We start from the raw sequence: 14,611 nt of genomic DNA on the forward strand, positions 1-14,611 counted from the left end.
ATTAGTGCAGGTCAAGCAGATTTTGGCACTTCATGCAGTAAGCATGCATGCATAATTGACTTTGAGTTATAAATACAATTGACTGCACATTAAAGGTTTGCATAAAATATGAAATTATTAATAATGTATTTGCAGTTTATATTGAGCATTGCATTTTATTATATCATATGATAAATACATTAAACATTTATTTTCAGTTTTATTATTCAATTTTTTAAAACTAGAAGAAACAAGTAATTAGATAAGTACACATGCAAATAATTTGCCACAACTAAATGTTTTTGTGCAGCAGTCATGCAAATTGTAAAGTGTGGCATGTAAAAGAACATACAACTTCATATAATAACCAGCAAAATCAGATGACAGAAAGCAATTAGTTTCAAAATTTTTAAGAAAAAATATAAATTTATTTTCAAATTACTTTAAAGTGATAATTTGCAGGCGATTCAACACCTTTTTATGCTTTTTTAGAAGAGGTACTCTCAATTTCACACTGCTAAATAGGTGTGCTGTATTGTAAACTGTGAAATTATTTTTTTCATTATAATCATTTGATGCAAGTTTAAAGATAGCTAATGCAAAAATGCTTAAAGGTCTTCTCGGTCAGTTCTTAGATGCTTCTGGTTATATATTTTTAAATGAGCTAACTGCACATAAAGTTCTTAAATTAGCTGTAAATGTGAGATGTACTTCTCAACAGGCGAATGGTTTCTTCAGTGATTAGTCTATTTTGCCAGCAGCTTTAAAGTCAGTCTCATAAAGAAGTAAAACTTCATTTTCTTGAATTAAAACGAGAAAGTTACACTTAATTAGCAAGTTTCAGTTTATATTAGCCCATTTTCCCCAGATTTTCCATCATTTCAACTTTTAATATCCAGTGTTAAGTTTATGTTACATGTACACAAAATGTTCATCTCATATAATATGAGCTTTTGACTTACTGATCTGGTTGTTTTACAGAGAGGCGTTGAGGAGATACGAGGAACTGTCAGAAATATTCTCAGACAAGGACAACTACTCACAGAGCAGAGAACTCCTGAAGGAGGTGAGAACATATTGCAAGAGCAAATTAAATGTTCTGCAAACTTGGCTGAGGTGAAAACCAGATCAGATGCTGAATGATGACCTCAGTTTCTTTATACTGTGTGAAGAGAGCAGGTTCAGTGAGAAACTTGATCTTTTATTTATGGCACGCAGGGGCTGGTTTCTGCGTGGCTCATGACACAGCATGAAACCAGCAAGTTAAAAGTGAAACGTTCGAACCTAGATGACGCGTTATCGGGATATCTTTTCATTTGACCACCTGTGCTGAGTAATGATAAAACTAACAGGTGGTTTTAGAGGCCGGAGAAGCTGCATTTTATGCTGGAAAGCTGCCAGTTTGAGATGTAACTCGCGGGGTAGGAGGGAGTGTAGTCTTGGTTTGGAGTGAGATTGAACAGCTCTTTTGTGATGTTTGAGGCTTGTTTCAGGTTTATTTTTACTCAGATCTGTGCTGCTCTTGGTTGCTGCTGAGGCTTTTACTGCTTATATTTTTACTGCATTGGTAAAAAAAAAAAAGGCAAAATTTTTTTCTTCAGTTCTGTCCAATAATCCACTGTCCTCATTTTTATTTTCTTTTGGGTTAGTGTGGGATTGCATTTGACACATTTTGCATATGTGTAAGTGAATCTACATGGAAGGCAGAACCCTCCCAGCTTCTATTATTGTTTGTGCAAACGTAAGAATGAAGCAATATTTTGCAAGATCATCCGTCTACAGCCATTCCAACAGTTTTGTCCAATAATGCAGCAGTTACGATGCAATACAGAAAAATATGATATCACAAGATACAGTATAATATGATACAACATCACACAAAACATGTTGCAACATGACCATCCAATATAATATGACATGTTGTGTCACAGCTAGTCAGAAAACCCAAAATGCTGACATGAGACACAAAGAGAACCAGTAATTTAAATCAAGTTTGCTTACGATAAAGTTGCCTACAGAAAATACATAGAATACTATGACCAGGAACTAAATGAAGCAGCTTACAACAGTGGAAAATGCAATCCAAGCTTAAGAATCAACTTTGGAAAACTAGAGTTACCAGGAAGCTGCAAGGATGAAGCCCAAAAACAACAGTCAGGAATAAGGAAAGCAAGGACTGACTAGGCGCGAGAATGCCCACAACATCAGATGGATAGTTTAGTTAGTTTAGTATGATTAACCCTCCTGTCGTCCTCATTTACAGGCACCAAAAAATATTGTTTCCTTGTCTGAAAAAAATCCAAAAATTCAGCAAAAAATTCCCCAAATTTCTGAAAATTTGCAACACCTTCAGGAAGAAAATTCCAATAATTCCTTAAAAGTTTCCCTTAAAAATTTTATTTAAAAAAAAAAAAAAAAAAAATCCCCCAAATTTTTGAAGTTTGTGATCCCTAGCACCACTAATATGGCGAAAAACAACACATGCAAATTGCAGTGGGGTCTGCTAAACCCCAAACTACAACCATAAAGAACAACTCGATTCTTCTGCTCTGTCTTATCTCACGTCTTCGTGACTTGTATCCCATAATTCGAACAGCAGTATGAGACATTTGTTATTGCGTCTGTCACCTGCCACTGGACCACACTTGCACAGGCATCCTCAGCTGAAAACAACATGCACTGTGAGAGATTTAGGATTGCTTTAAACAGCCAGAACAGTCTAATCTGTCTGAGCACAGCTGCCCTTATTCTGTCAACACTCTCTCTTCAGCGAGAGGCACAAATCTGAAGACGTGCATTATATTTAGTTTGCACTGTGTCAGCGGGTTTGGAAATTGGCAGTATTAGCAATGTTTTGATTCTCTGTAATGGTGTGGTGCAGGCATCAATACCTTTGTATTAGTTGCAATTTTACCCACGATGCTCCCAAAGGAATTCATCCAAACATTTGCTTTCATTTCGAAAGCTTCACTCTGAGCTTTGATGCCACAAAAACACCATCGCCTACTGCTGGCCTTTGATTTTTCCCAGCAGTTACTTGCTTTCCTTCATCTCACAGCTTGTCTAAAAATGACTACGACTCGCAGACTGGGTGTAAGATGAATGATTCAGACTAACAAAAGACTCAAAGTTAGGGGGAATAAATTATTTACTAAACTGTCATTGAAGTTTGACGGCGTAATAATACTTTATTGTAGTGGGTTTATGACATGCTTTGACTGGCTGATGTTAAGTTTTCATGACCGATCTCTAGACTGAAGTGTGTCAACTTTATTATTAATGTCATAAAAATATCTTCATATCAGTTCAAATCAGTCATGACACAAGTAGGCTTTATCTCACATTTATTGTAATTCGTACTCTTATTCTATAATCGCTGCATATTGTCTTTGATATGTATTTTTATAAATTAAAAGCTCCTCCAGAATCAACCATTGCAGGTAAGCTTTACTGATAAATGCTACAAGTTGCATATTAATGGCTAAATATTATATTGTGTGGTAAAATGTCTAAATTGTTAGGTCACAGCTCGTTATCGGTGAAAGAGATGTAACATGAAACAACTAGATGGACAAGGTTAAGCTACAGTTTAGTGTATTTTATCGGGTAAAAGTTGCAAATTACAACGCCATGAAGTCAGCAGAGGTTGTAATGGCAGGGTTGTAGATGCTACTCAAGTAAGCACGTATAACAAAGGCAGATTTCTAGACAGAAGCAGTATCATCAAATACTTAAAACAACTTGCATCAAAAGTGGCATTATAAATCAAGTGAGCAAACTTAAAAAAAAAAAATGGATATCCTGTCTCTGAAGACCCCCTTGGAGGGTTTTGTCATCTTCAATCTCATTGTTTTGGTTGTTCAGCTGCAGTAGGCAGCTGTTTTCAGCCAGATGCATGATAATTTTTTATATAATGTATATTTTTTAATATCCTTTATTAGTCCCACTTGGGGAAATTTGCAGTTTTTTCGCATATCTCAATTGGGGTCAGAGCGCTGGGTCAGCCGTGGTGCAGCGCCCCTGGAGACGGAAGGGTTAAGGACCTTGCTCAAGGGCCCAACAGTGGCCACCTTGGGGTTTGAACCTCTGACCTTCTGATCAGTAGTCCATAAACTTAACCGTTGTGCCACCACTGACCCCTTTTTAAATTTTTTTTTTTTTTTTTTTTTTTTTTAAATTTTAATATTCTTTATTAGTCCCACAAGGGGAAATAAACCCTTGTCTATATGTAAACGGGGAGCAGTGCTTGGTGACTTTCGTCAATACGTTTCCTACAGAGTGATTACATGACAATTTCTTACTCCCAGTTAATCCAAAAATGAGAAAATGGGTGGAGCATGAGTGGAGCTGAGCCATGCAACTCTTAGTCATGCATACCTTTGAGCCTTCATGCAACTTAAATGAGTGATTTCTATTAAAATAAATAGAAACCCGCTACACACTACCTGTTTGTTGCATTACCACCAAATGGTATACAGCAACTCCAAATGAATGCTAATGTGTCAGCAGGATGGGTAAATGACCAACTGTTTAGGATTAACCTAAAAAAAAGACAGAATTTATCAGTCTTCGAAAATGTTTAACTGTGTGTCTCTCCAGTGGTAAACATTAATGTCCACTGCTGGCATTTGTACATTGTGGGTATAATATTTTGACATTTGTTTCCCCATGAGGAAGCTATGAAGTTTGCTCAGTAGAACCGTTCAAATTTCCATTTTTCAGCACTTTAAGGACTTCTTGTCTTCCTTGGCCTAAAAACAGAAGTAGAGAGTCTAACCTTGGCAAACTGTGTGCTGACAATGATCATGTGATAAGATAAGAACTAAATAAACCTTGTAGTGAAATAGTTTTCTGAAGTGGAGGAACTCAGGATTTCCCGTTTTTGTCTTGCAGGAGGGGACATCAAAGTTCGCCAACCTGGACAACAGGCTGAACAACAGACACCTTAACAGGGTGAGTGTCGAGATCTAATTGCAAAAACCTGTGGTGAAGGTTGGAGCATGGAGATCACTGTGTTAAATCTTTGCGTTATTATGAAATGATGAACTCCCTCAACAACCTTCTGAAAGCCAGAGATATTGTCGGACAGGTCAGCACTCGGCTGTAAGTGCCTGAAATTGTGCAACTGCTTCTCTAAAATAAGCTCAGATCAGCTTGGTCTGAGGTCACATGTACAGTTTAACATTGCTAAATTATTCTCCCTGGACTGTCACATCAGTTTGGGTTACGTTAAGATAACGTTGCAGGAAGCTTCAGTAACTGCAAATGACCTCGTGACTTTTTGCCAAGGCAAGCCCTCAGATGTGCATGCACATAAAAGAGAAGCATTTTCGATAACTTTACAGCCCACGCCTCAGGTGAATACCAAACATTCTTGCCTGAAGGGTTGTACACCCCCACAGGCCTTTATGGCAGACCTTGGAAAATTTAGAAATGATGTAAGACCCTGCAAAAGTGTCATTAGTGTTGTAAAAGCCAGGGGACAGAGATATAGTGTAATATCTTCAGAAAAATGATCCGTGGTTAAATTTACTTTCAGGTGTATTTTTAGGGCTTAATGAGGAGTGGGTATGATGGAAATCTTATTAAGTTCAGTCACGTTTTTGGAGTTAAAAGCACATTAATAAAAAGCTGTATGGCTTCACTGAGAGCTTAAGAATGGATAACATTCAAAAAGCTCTTGGAAATAGTGTTCCCCTGCTAAACACGACATTCAAGTGCCGATACTGATGTCAGCTGTGCTAAGCGGGGGGGGCGTATCAGCGGTTTGATGGAGGGTTGTAAGGGGGATCGACCAGCATGCAGCAGTGTAGTGGAACAGAGAGCTGTCGTCTCCCTGTGTGTGTGATGTGCTGAATCCTGAGCCATCGTGTGAAAAATAGCTGCAGGCGGCTGCTCTGAAATCCCTCACTGTGTGGGCTCCGTACGTTGTGTGAACAGAAACCTCGGGGGAACTGATGAAACGCTCCTTTCTCTTTTTTTTCTACACAGTCCAACGCCCAGGGCACCGTGCCCTACCTGGGTATCTTCCTCACAGACCTCACCATGCTGGACACGGCGGTCAAAGACAGGCTGGATGTAAGTTGATTTTATCTCCGTGAAGGTGAAAGCCGGTCACGTCCCCTGAAAGTTTCTCAGTGTTTTACAATTATCAAACTGACATCCTGTCACTCCCTTTGCAGAATGGCTACATCAACTTTGACAAAAGGAGAAGGGTGAGTGTTGCAATCCGTTTGAGAGATAAAAGGTTGGACACACTATTTTAATGCTTAAGATATAGGACTTCTTGTGTTATGTGCACTTAGCTGAAGCAGATTTGAACCAAATAAGCTCCACGTTTTGCAGCATTAACTGCAAGTAATAAGGAGTGTGAGTAAGAGGAAGCAGAAGTAACATGATATGTGAGGGAAGAAATGATTAAGTTAAGGACGCCTCAAGGTGCTTCTATTTCGCATGAAAAAGAAAACCAAAATGCACAGTAATACTAGATCAGCCAACATGGGTGTTGTTTTTTTTTTCATTATGAAACCTTGTGGTGATGTTGCTCTTTGTTAACAGGAATTTGAGGTTTTAGCTCAAATCCGCCTCCTGCAGTCTTCCTGCAAAAACTGTGTTTTCAACGCTGATGAGGCCTTTATACAGTGGTATCACAGCGTCCTGACACTAACAGAGGAAGAAAGGTACGTATCTGTGTGTTACTGTTGGAAGTCTTGACCATTTTAAAGAGCCCATATTATGGAAGTTTAAAGGTTATTTTTGGGGCCTACTAGAATATGTTAAATGTTCAAAAACACATTATTTTTCCTCATACCGTACTTTGCTGCAGCACCACTTCTCATCTTCTGAAATGCTCCAGTTTAGCTCAGGTTACTTAAAGGCCCCTGTCTTAAAAAGTCAGGTTTGCTCTGATTAGTCAGCTGGTCTGACATAACCATAATGCAAGGAAGCTGCTCATTCTTTGTTTGAGGATCAACTAGCCATTAGGGAGATGTTATGGAAATTTGGGACATAGTGATGTAGATAAGTAACAGAAGAAAAGCCTAGACTTATAATGAGGAGTTTCTGGCAGTGTTTTCTCTGAAAAAGAAGAACTCCTTTTGGTGTGGACTTGAGCTTTGTCAGCTGGCAGACCATTTACATGCACAAACAACCTAAAACTCCCTAAAAGAACAGAAAAATCCAAAAGGCATATCATGGGCTCTTTAAAAAAATGTAGAATGTACTTTAAATTTTCAAGTTTTCATGTCAGCTGTTTATTTCAGTTACAGACTGTCCAATGAAATCGAAGCACCCGGAGAGCCAAGCCCTCGTGGCCTTGCCCCAACAGTCATCATCACACAGTGCCCAGAGTAAGCTATGCAGATCACCCTGACGCTAACACACATGTATAACACAGTAAAACAGTAAATTATACCACATGTGTAGATCAGAATGTAGGATTTTGTTTGGAAGCTTAGTCTGTGGTAAGATGGGACTCTCCAGCAATTAGTCTGGGATCTAAATACACGACACTAAGACAGGTAGCTAAAAGTAAGCTTGGCATTTACTCGCAGAAAGGCCAGCAGACAAAACAAAGGGATTAAAAGGAGTATCCAGGTAGGTAGGCAGTGGTCAAATAATACAGGCAAGGCAAACATTACTAGTATTGGCTGGAAGGCCATGGCAGTAGCACAAAGAGCTGACATGCAGCAAACAGTGCTTTTCATTATGCTTTTGTTTCTTCCTCACACCCAGTTAGGATATCAGAGAGAAATGTGACAAAGAGACCTGAGGACAGAAGACTCAAAGCTGGCAAATGAGAATTCTGTGTTCTGTAGCATTAGTCTCAAGCAACAGCAGTTAATTATAAGCTGCTACACAGCTGTATTAGCTGTCAAATGCAACCGACACCCACAAAGGTGCAGCATTTATACGTTAAACCACTTCAAAAAGCACCGAAATAATTGAAAGTTTCTCTACGATGGCAGAGAGGGAACGCTTTCTGGGTAATGAGTGGAGAGACGACATAATGAATCATAAGGTTGCATAATGAAAAGCAACCAAAGTGTGAATGGTGGACTGGTGGTGGTTTATACAGTAAGGGGCTAATGACAGAGAAGATCAGGTGGGAAAGGAGGGTGGATGGGTGTCGCTGGTTTAAAATGACAAGAAAGCTACAACAGGCAAAGCAGTTAAGCAGCCAGAATGGATGAAATAATGCTACAACTTGACAGTATAAAATAAAGACAGGAACATATTTCAGGCTTCAAGTTTGTGCAAAAAACCTATGTTACAAACTGAAGGCATGGACTTTGATAAGATCTGGGTTTTTAAAAGGTGCTATCAAAATGCATTCTGGCTATTTTAGGTTTTTAGAACATATATACAAAAGTTAAATTACGCTGGCTTAAGTTTTAGAATTTTTGGTTCTTACATTTTAGCTTCTGCTGTTAGGATTTTTGCCTTTCTGTTTTTACTGTAAGTCTCCATACTGGTAACTATAGAGGCCATCCATTCATTTCATTCTTGTGAAAGCTTTGTTTGTAGAAGGCCGGCAGGGAGTTCCTTTAAATTTGGTACAATTGCTAACTTGCACTCAGTGATAATACTCATTAGATTTTGGTATTCTGTGACGCATTTTCTCAAAAAGACATACACTATTTTTAAAAGTCACACCACTATTTAACAGGATAACATGATGAGATCTTACGTCTAGAAGGTCAACGGTCAACTCAAGTCAGGTCAAACAACCAGGAGTCCAAAGTTGTAATGCCTTGAGTGCAAAATCAAATGACCAAAGTGAATTAGTGATGACAAGTTGATTAATATTCATTAGTCTATAGAATAATTGATAAAGTTAGGCATCAACAATCTTGATAACTGATCAAAAACATGAATTAGTCTTAAAAAAACATTTTGCTTGTTCTAGTTTCTCAAATGTCTTTGTAAAGTGAATATTTACCACATTTTGGACAACTGACTGGACTAAACAAGTGGGCATCTTGCAATCTGAGAAAATGTGATAAAAATTTGCAACTTAACAGAATGAATTAATCGTAATAGTTTATGAAGAAGCCACTCATAATTTGCTGCCCTGATGTGAATGTGTTTTCATGTGTTAACAGTCTGAGTACCTCGAGGACCAGCCTGGCAGCTGACAGCGACAGCCTCTTTGACTTTCAATCTCCGGTCAATAACCTGCTCTCAAAACTCACAAAGGTAAATCAGTGTTACTTTTTGTGACTGCAGGTCAAGTTTGCATTTATATGAGCTCATTTCACAGATGATGTATGCAGAGATGACTTTTGTTGGCTTATTTTCAGAACAGTGCTGTATTGTTCTTGGCCATTTTTCCTGAAAGAATCCTTTTTCTGGGTTATCATCTTTTACGATTACTGTTATTTTTCTTGCAGCACATGAGATCTCCATCTGTGTCCTGTCTGGACGTCGACACGTCTCCTCCTGCCAATGACTCCACCTCCGCCACACTAACTCCCACCACTCCCACAAAGTCGCACCGCCGGTCGGCCTCCTGCGGCAACAACCCCACCAGTAACACGCAAGGGTCGGGGCCCGACATGCGGATCATCAGGATACGGATGGACCTGCACGATGGGAACCTGTATCGCAGCATACTGGTACAAACCCACAACATTTGACTTCATTTCACAGCAGCAGAGAGACAGCAGTAAAGCCTCTGTCATTAATTATCTGCACCCATGCCTCACTTACAGCTCGTCTTCCTATCTGCAAGGATCCCATAATGATAGTCATCAGAATCAGATCCTCAGGATACAGTGGACTCGGTATATCATTAGTGCAAATCAAGCTGTCCTTTTGTCATTGTTATTCCTTTATCTCCCCTCAGGTTACGAGCAATGACAAGACCCCTACTGTGATCAGCTCTGCCTTAGAAAAACACAATCAGGACCCCAAACAGGTGTCCAGATATGAGCTGATCCAACTTCTGCCTGAAGGAAAAGGTAAAAACGAATCCACTCGACCCATAATAACAGCATCTGCTGGAAATTGAAATGTGACTCTGTACCTCTGGAGCAGTTTTATCTGTGGTGTGTTATCTTGTTTGGATGGAGACAGCATTGTCCTCTACTTGAGATTTGGATCTTGACTGTGGCACAGAGTATCCTTTTAAAATTGTGGTTAACATCAGTTTTTTAGTGCAGCACAGTCATACAGGGAGAAAATGATTAGATTTGCTAACAAGGTAATAATTTTGGTTTGTCAGTAAGCAGAATATCAGGGATATGGCATCATTATTTCTTAAGAAGTAGCATTTTAATTATTCTCTCACCAAATATAAAAAAAATACACACATAATCAACAGTTTATGCAAGTTGAGTTTTGGAAGTTCTAAATGTTTCATCATTAAATTAATGAATCATTAAAATAACACATTTTGTATTTGTGTGGCCTTTATTTATGCTCCTAACCACACTGACAAGGAGTTCTAGGTGTTGACTCAGCTTGCAAACTCCCAGATTTCAATCTGATGGAGCATCTGTGGGATGTGCTAAATTTTTATTTTTTTTTAAGTCAGATTCATGGAGGTCTCTCCTCAAAACTTCCAAGATTTCAAGGATCTGATGGTAACATCTTGGTGCTTATAATGGATGTTTGTGTAGGCAGCTTTGTGCAATATTTACAATGATAAAATGGTCTACGGCTTTTTTTGTAATTCCTTTCAAACTAACTTGGACTAAAGTTGATTAATGCAGGAAAACAATACAGGGAAAAATACACTATGACCACTATTTTTACATTTTCCAGGTCAGAACTTTTCAACAGAGCAAAATCTTAGCTTAATTTATGCCTATTTTCCAGCAACTCACCTGGATACATCTTCACTGCTGTTTAGAAAGTAAGAAGCAAAGTTGCTGCATGCTGAACAAGTTGAAGGTGACTTTTTTGTTTTAAGCCAGAAAGGAGGGAGATGCTCGAGTCAAGCCGAGAGAAAATATGCACATGATTGAGGGTGTGCTAAAGAATCTGCTGCTAACCTCTTAGTGCCTGATGCCACAGGACTCCAGGCCAGACCTTAACATGTCAGAGCATTTAATCTTGGGGTGAATCGGTATATCTTCCATCCAATCCAGAAAAACTATGTTTCAGCAACTCACCACAGCTTTTTATTCTAAAAATCAAATGCACTCAAGATGATAGACTGATCTTATCTTGTCAGTACTTCACAGTCCTGTTATCAGTGCAGCAGCTTTGGAGACGCTCTGTTAAACTGTGATGTGTCCATTTGTTTTTCACTCGTAGAACTGGTCATCCCTGCTACAGGAAACGTCTTCTACGCCATGACGTCATCCAGTGTTGACTTCCTGCTGAGGAGGAAAGGCGGGAACGCTCCTCTTGGCCCACAGCCGATCAGCACAGAGACGAGCGCCACTTTTCCTCGAATCAAGGCCAAGGGGAGGAGACTGGTCAGGACTCTGTTTTGACATCAGCTTTGACCGCGGTGACAGATTCTTTTTTTTTTCCACAGTTCCAACATGAACAATAAATGTGGCCTTTTCCGTGCAAAACAAAAATCTACACATGCCTTTCTCTCCCGTGCTCCTACCAAGTTTGTTCCACGGAAACACAAAGAACAAGCCTGCCTGCATTTTAATCAACGGCTCCATACAGCAAGGCGTGGCAGACACTTCAGACCTCCGGCTGCTGTGTTCACCATCTGCTGCTGAAGAACAGCGTTGGTGTTCTTCTTTCCCAACAGTATGCATTACTAATTCTAACCCAGAGGAAGAGCAATGGAAGCCTTTAACTGAGTGCTTTCGGTGCTGGCTCTCGAGTCCCTGTCAGGTAGCACTTGATGCTTTTTTTTCAACTTAACAAAGAAGATCTGTTTTAATTACTGAAAACACCGAGAAATCCCTTGTTGCTGTGTGCCTCAGCTGTGACTGACATTTCCAAACGTAAAAAAGAAGATTTAATTAGTCAGAACGTGCTTCTGTGATCACCCAGAGATGCCGTTGAAGGATTTAGGACTGTGAATACACAGAGCCTGTCAGACCTGGATGTCAGGAGTAGAGGCTAAAAGATGGTAAAAGTGCATCATTGTAGCAAATCACTGGAGAAATATATATGTTTTGTATATATTTATATATTTTGTACATCTGTATGATGGCAGCATTGTGTTTACAATGGCAAGGAGCTCGAGGTCCATGTGTGATAATTGATACATCATGAAATATCCATCAAATACCTGCACACCTTCCACTTTAAACAGGCCAGCGCATGTCCACAGACATTTTAGCTTTGACTCAGGCAGAAATGCATTTCAGCACAAACTTAAAGCTGCATTAATCAATATTTTATATCAACAGGGCATCAAACGTCTATTTGTATTTCTTGAATCCCAAGCTAAAATGTTTCTAAAAACGTTCAACCTGTTTCAAAGTTAATATTAACAACATTCTCCTAAGACATTCTGAAAATGTTTAGTGATAACACTGTTAGACCATTTTGCCTGAAGATTCTTAAAATATTTTCCAAATGATGCACCGAGAATGTTCTTCCTTTATCATGTACCCTAATCTGTGACACCTCTGTATGTTGCAGGTAAAATGTTATGTTTTAGTTAACTATGAATCTGATGGGAACAGTATTTAATATTATCCTTACAATGTTCCCTGAACATTCGATTAAAATGGTTTCTTTCAAACATTATTGGAATTTTAAGTAATGCTCGCTACTGTTGTAAAATATTCCCTGCTAGGTGGGTGTGTAGTTTTAAGGAACTTTTTAAGCTCTTTATGTCCATTGTTTTAGCTTATTGGTCTGAAAATATAATTTCTCAACACTTTGTTCAGCAGCAGCTCTGATTGGATGTCTGTAGACTTTTTCCATAGCAACCACTGTAAACTTATATAGTAGCAGGTGGAAGACAGAAGCGCCTCACCTGAGCTGCTACGAACCAAATTTAAACTGAAAATGAAAGCAGTATGCTCTAATTTCTAAATAAATGTGTACATGGGTCAGCCACAGCATCAAGACCACTAACAGATGATATAAATAACAATTACAATGTTGTGCTGGGATGTGCTGGATGTTACTTTGACAAATCTCACTCAACTAAATATTCTCAATGCGCTCCACCACACTGCAAAAACTGCTCAGAAACAGCCCAAGGAGCATGACAAAGAGCCCAAGCTGTTGGTCCACCTTCCAAACTCCTTAGATCCCAATCTGAGTAAGCTTCCACGATATGCACCACAGCAAGCCTGATCCATGGAGGCCACAACCCACAGGATCCGCTGCCGGTGTCCTGGTACCACCTGGACACCACCAGAGGACCTGAGTCCATGTTCCAACAAGTCAGAGCTGTTTTAGTAGCATGAGGATAATCTATACATGTTAGACTGGTGTTTTTAATGTTGTGGCTGTTCTGTGGCTGTTCCTCAATTTTAGGTCAATAGAATTTTTCTTTGGAGTTTCTCTTGAACCTACTGAACTAATATTTGATTATTGCAGCTTTAAACAATTTTGAACACTTTCAAAATGAATGGCTTTGCTTTATTTTATTACTGCTGAACCAATAAAAAAAGCAAGAAAACAAAAAAAGGAAAGAAAAATACACCACCACTTTTTTTTTTTAGGTTTTCAAGGTCTTGTTAATTTATGCATATTTTCCAGCAGCCCAGCTGTTTACACAGAGTGCAAATCCTCAGTTCCAACTTCAAGTTTTACATTAACATGTACAACTTCTTTGGTTTAGGTTTCAAACATACAACCTCTCTGAAATAAGCCTTGCCACGTCTGTGTGTCACACTCCCTGCTCAGTGCTGGTGAGGCTGCTGTACCGGCCGAGGCACGAGCAAAAAAACAGAAAAGAAAGAAGCTTGACCAGGGAGAGGATTCTGGGTAATATTAGATGACGTGTGCTAGCATAATGCTGTGCTACTGATTGATTTAGTGCCTTTCTCTACTGGGTGCTCACCTTTCTCATGTTTGCATTGGAATGTATACATGGAGGAAATGCAGCCACCTCCACTGCTGTGTAGTTTCACATCAAAGTTATTTATGCACTACATACAGGATGTCCTATTTTTGTGGTAATAAATTTACTTTTATATCAATTTCATTGCTTTTGGCTGATGTGCTGTGACATATTCCACATTCGATACACACGTATTTGCCATGCTGCTGAGTAACCTACGCAAAAAAGAAATTAAAGCATTTCTACATGTCAAAACTCTGACAATTCTATTTTTCTCATGAGAAGGTAAACAAAGCAAGGTGAAAGAAATACTGTTTTAGTCTTTTTATATTCAGATTCAAGACAGCCAGCATCTTTATCTTCAAGCAAAATCAAAGTCAGAATGAATCCATGCATGTGGAAATGTGACAAGTATAAAATCTGAAGCTCAAAACTAAAAGAAAGATGCGATAAAAGCCCATCAGAGGTGCAGACGCTCATAGTTAATAGCACAAACATTCACCAAGTATTAAAGCCTTCCTCACACTTGAATGTTGTCAGTGTCTTTAATTGATCCTCAGTGAAGCATGTCACATAGTGCAATTTCTCCCACATTGTTCTATTTTCAGACATTTTCAACCAGCAAAGCTTGACACTTTCCCTGAGAGCAAACCCACAAATGGCCTAAACAGATAAAACAAGAGAAGCAGT

General features: G+C 39.0%; 1 protein-coding gene across 3 annotated transcripts in view; it reads left to right on the forward strand.

The window, feature by feature from the left end:
* rgl2 (ral guanine nucleotide dissociation stimulator-like 2) overlaps positions 1–14,060 on the forward strand; it is a 37,245-nt gene extending 23,185 nt beyond the window's left edge. For all 3 annotated transcript variants that reach the window (XM_055013633.1, XM_023284432.3, XM_023284433.3), the window contains 10 exons: positions 961–1,045; positions 4,873–4,932; positions 5,971–6,057; positions 6,162–6,194; positions 6,538–6,659; positions 7,242–7,328; positions 9,084–9,177; positions 9,372–9,596; positions 9,827–9,941; positions 11,242–14,060. In XM_055013633.1, coding sequence (XP_054869608.1) covers positions 961–1,045; positions 4,873–4,932; positions 5,971–6,057; positions 6,162–6,194; positions 6,538–6,659; positions 7,242–7,328; positions 9,084–9,177; positions 9,372–9,596; positions 9,827–9,941; positions 11,242–11,423 — 1,090 coding nt within the window. In that variant the 3' untranslated portion in view covers positions 11,424–14,060. The remainder of the gene's footprint in view (positions 1–960; positions 1,046–4,872; positions 4,933–5,970; positions 6,058–6,161; positions 6,195–6,537; positions 6,660–7,241; positions 7,329–9,083; positions 9,178–9,371; positions 9,597–9,826; positions 9,942–11,241) is intronic.
* Positions 14,061–14,611: the final 551 nt, after the last annotated feature.

The sequence above is a fragment of the Amphiprion ocellaris genome, chromosome 9 (assembly GCF_022539595.1).
Source record: "Amphiprion ocellaris isolate individual 3 ecotype Okinawa chromosome 9, ASM2253959v1, whole genome shotgun sequence".
NCBI lineage: Eukaryota > Metazoa > Chordata > Actinopteri > Pomacentridae > Amphiprion > Amphiprion ocellaris.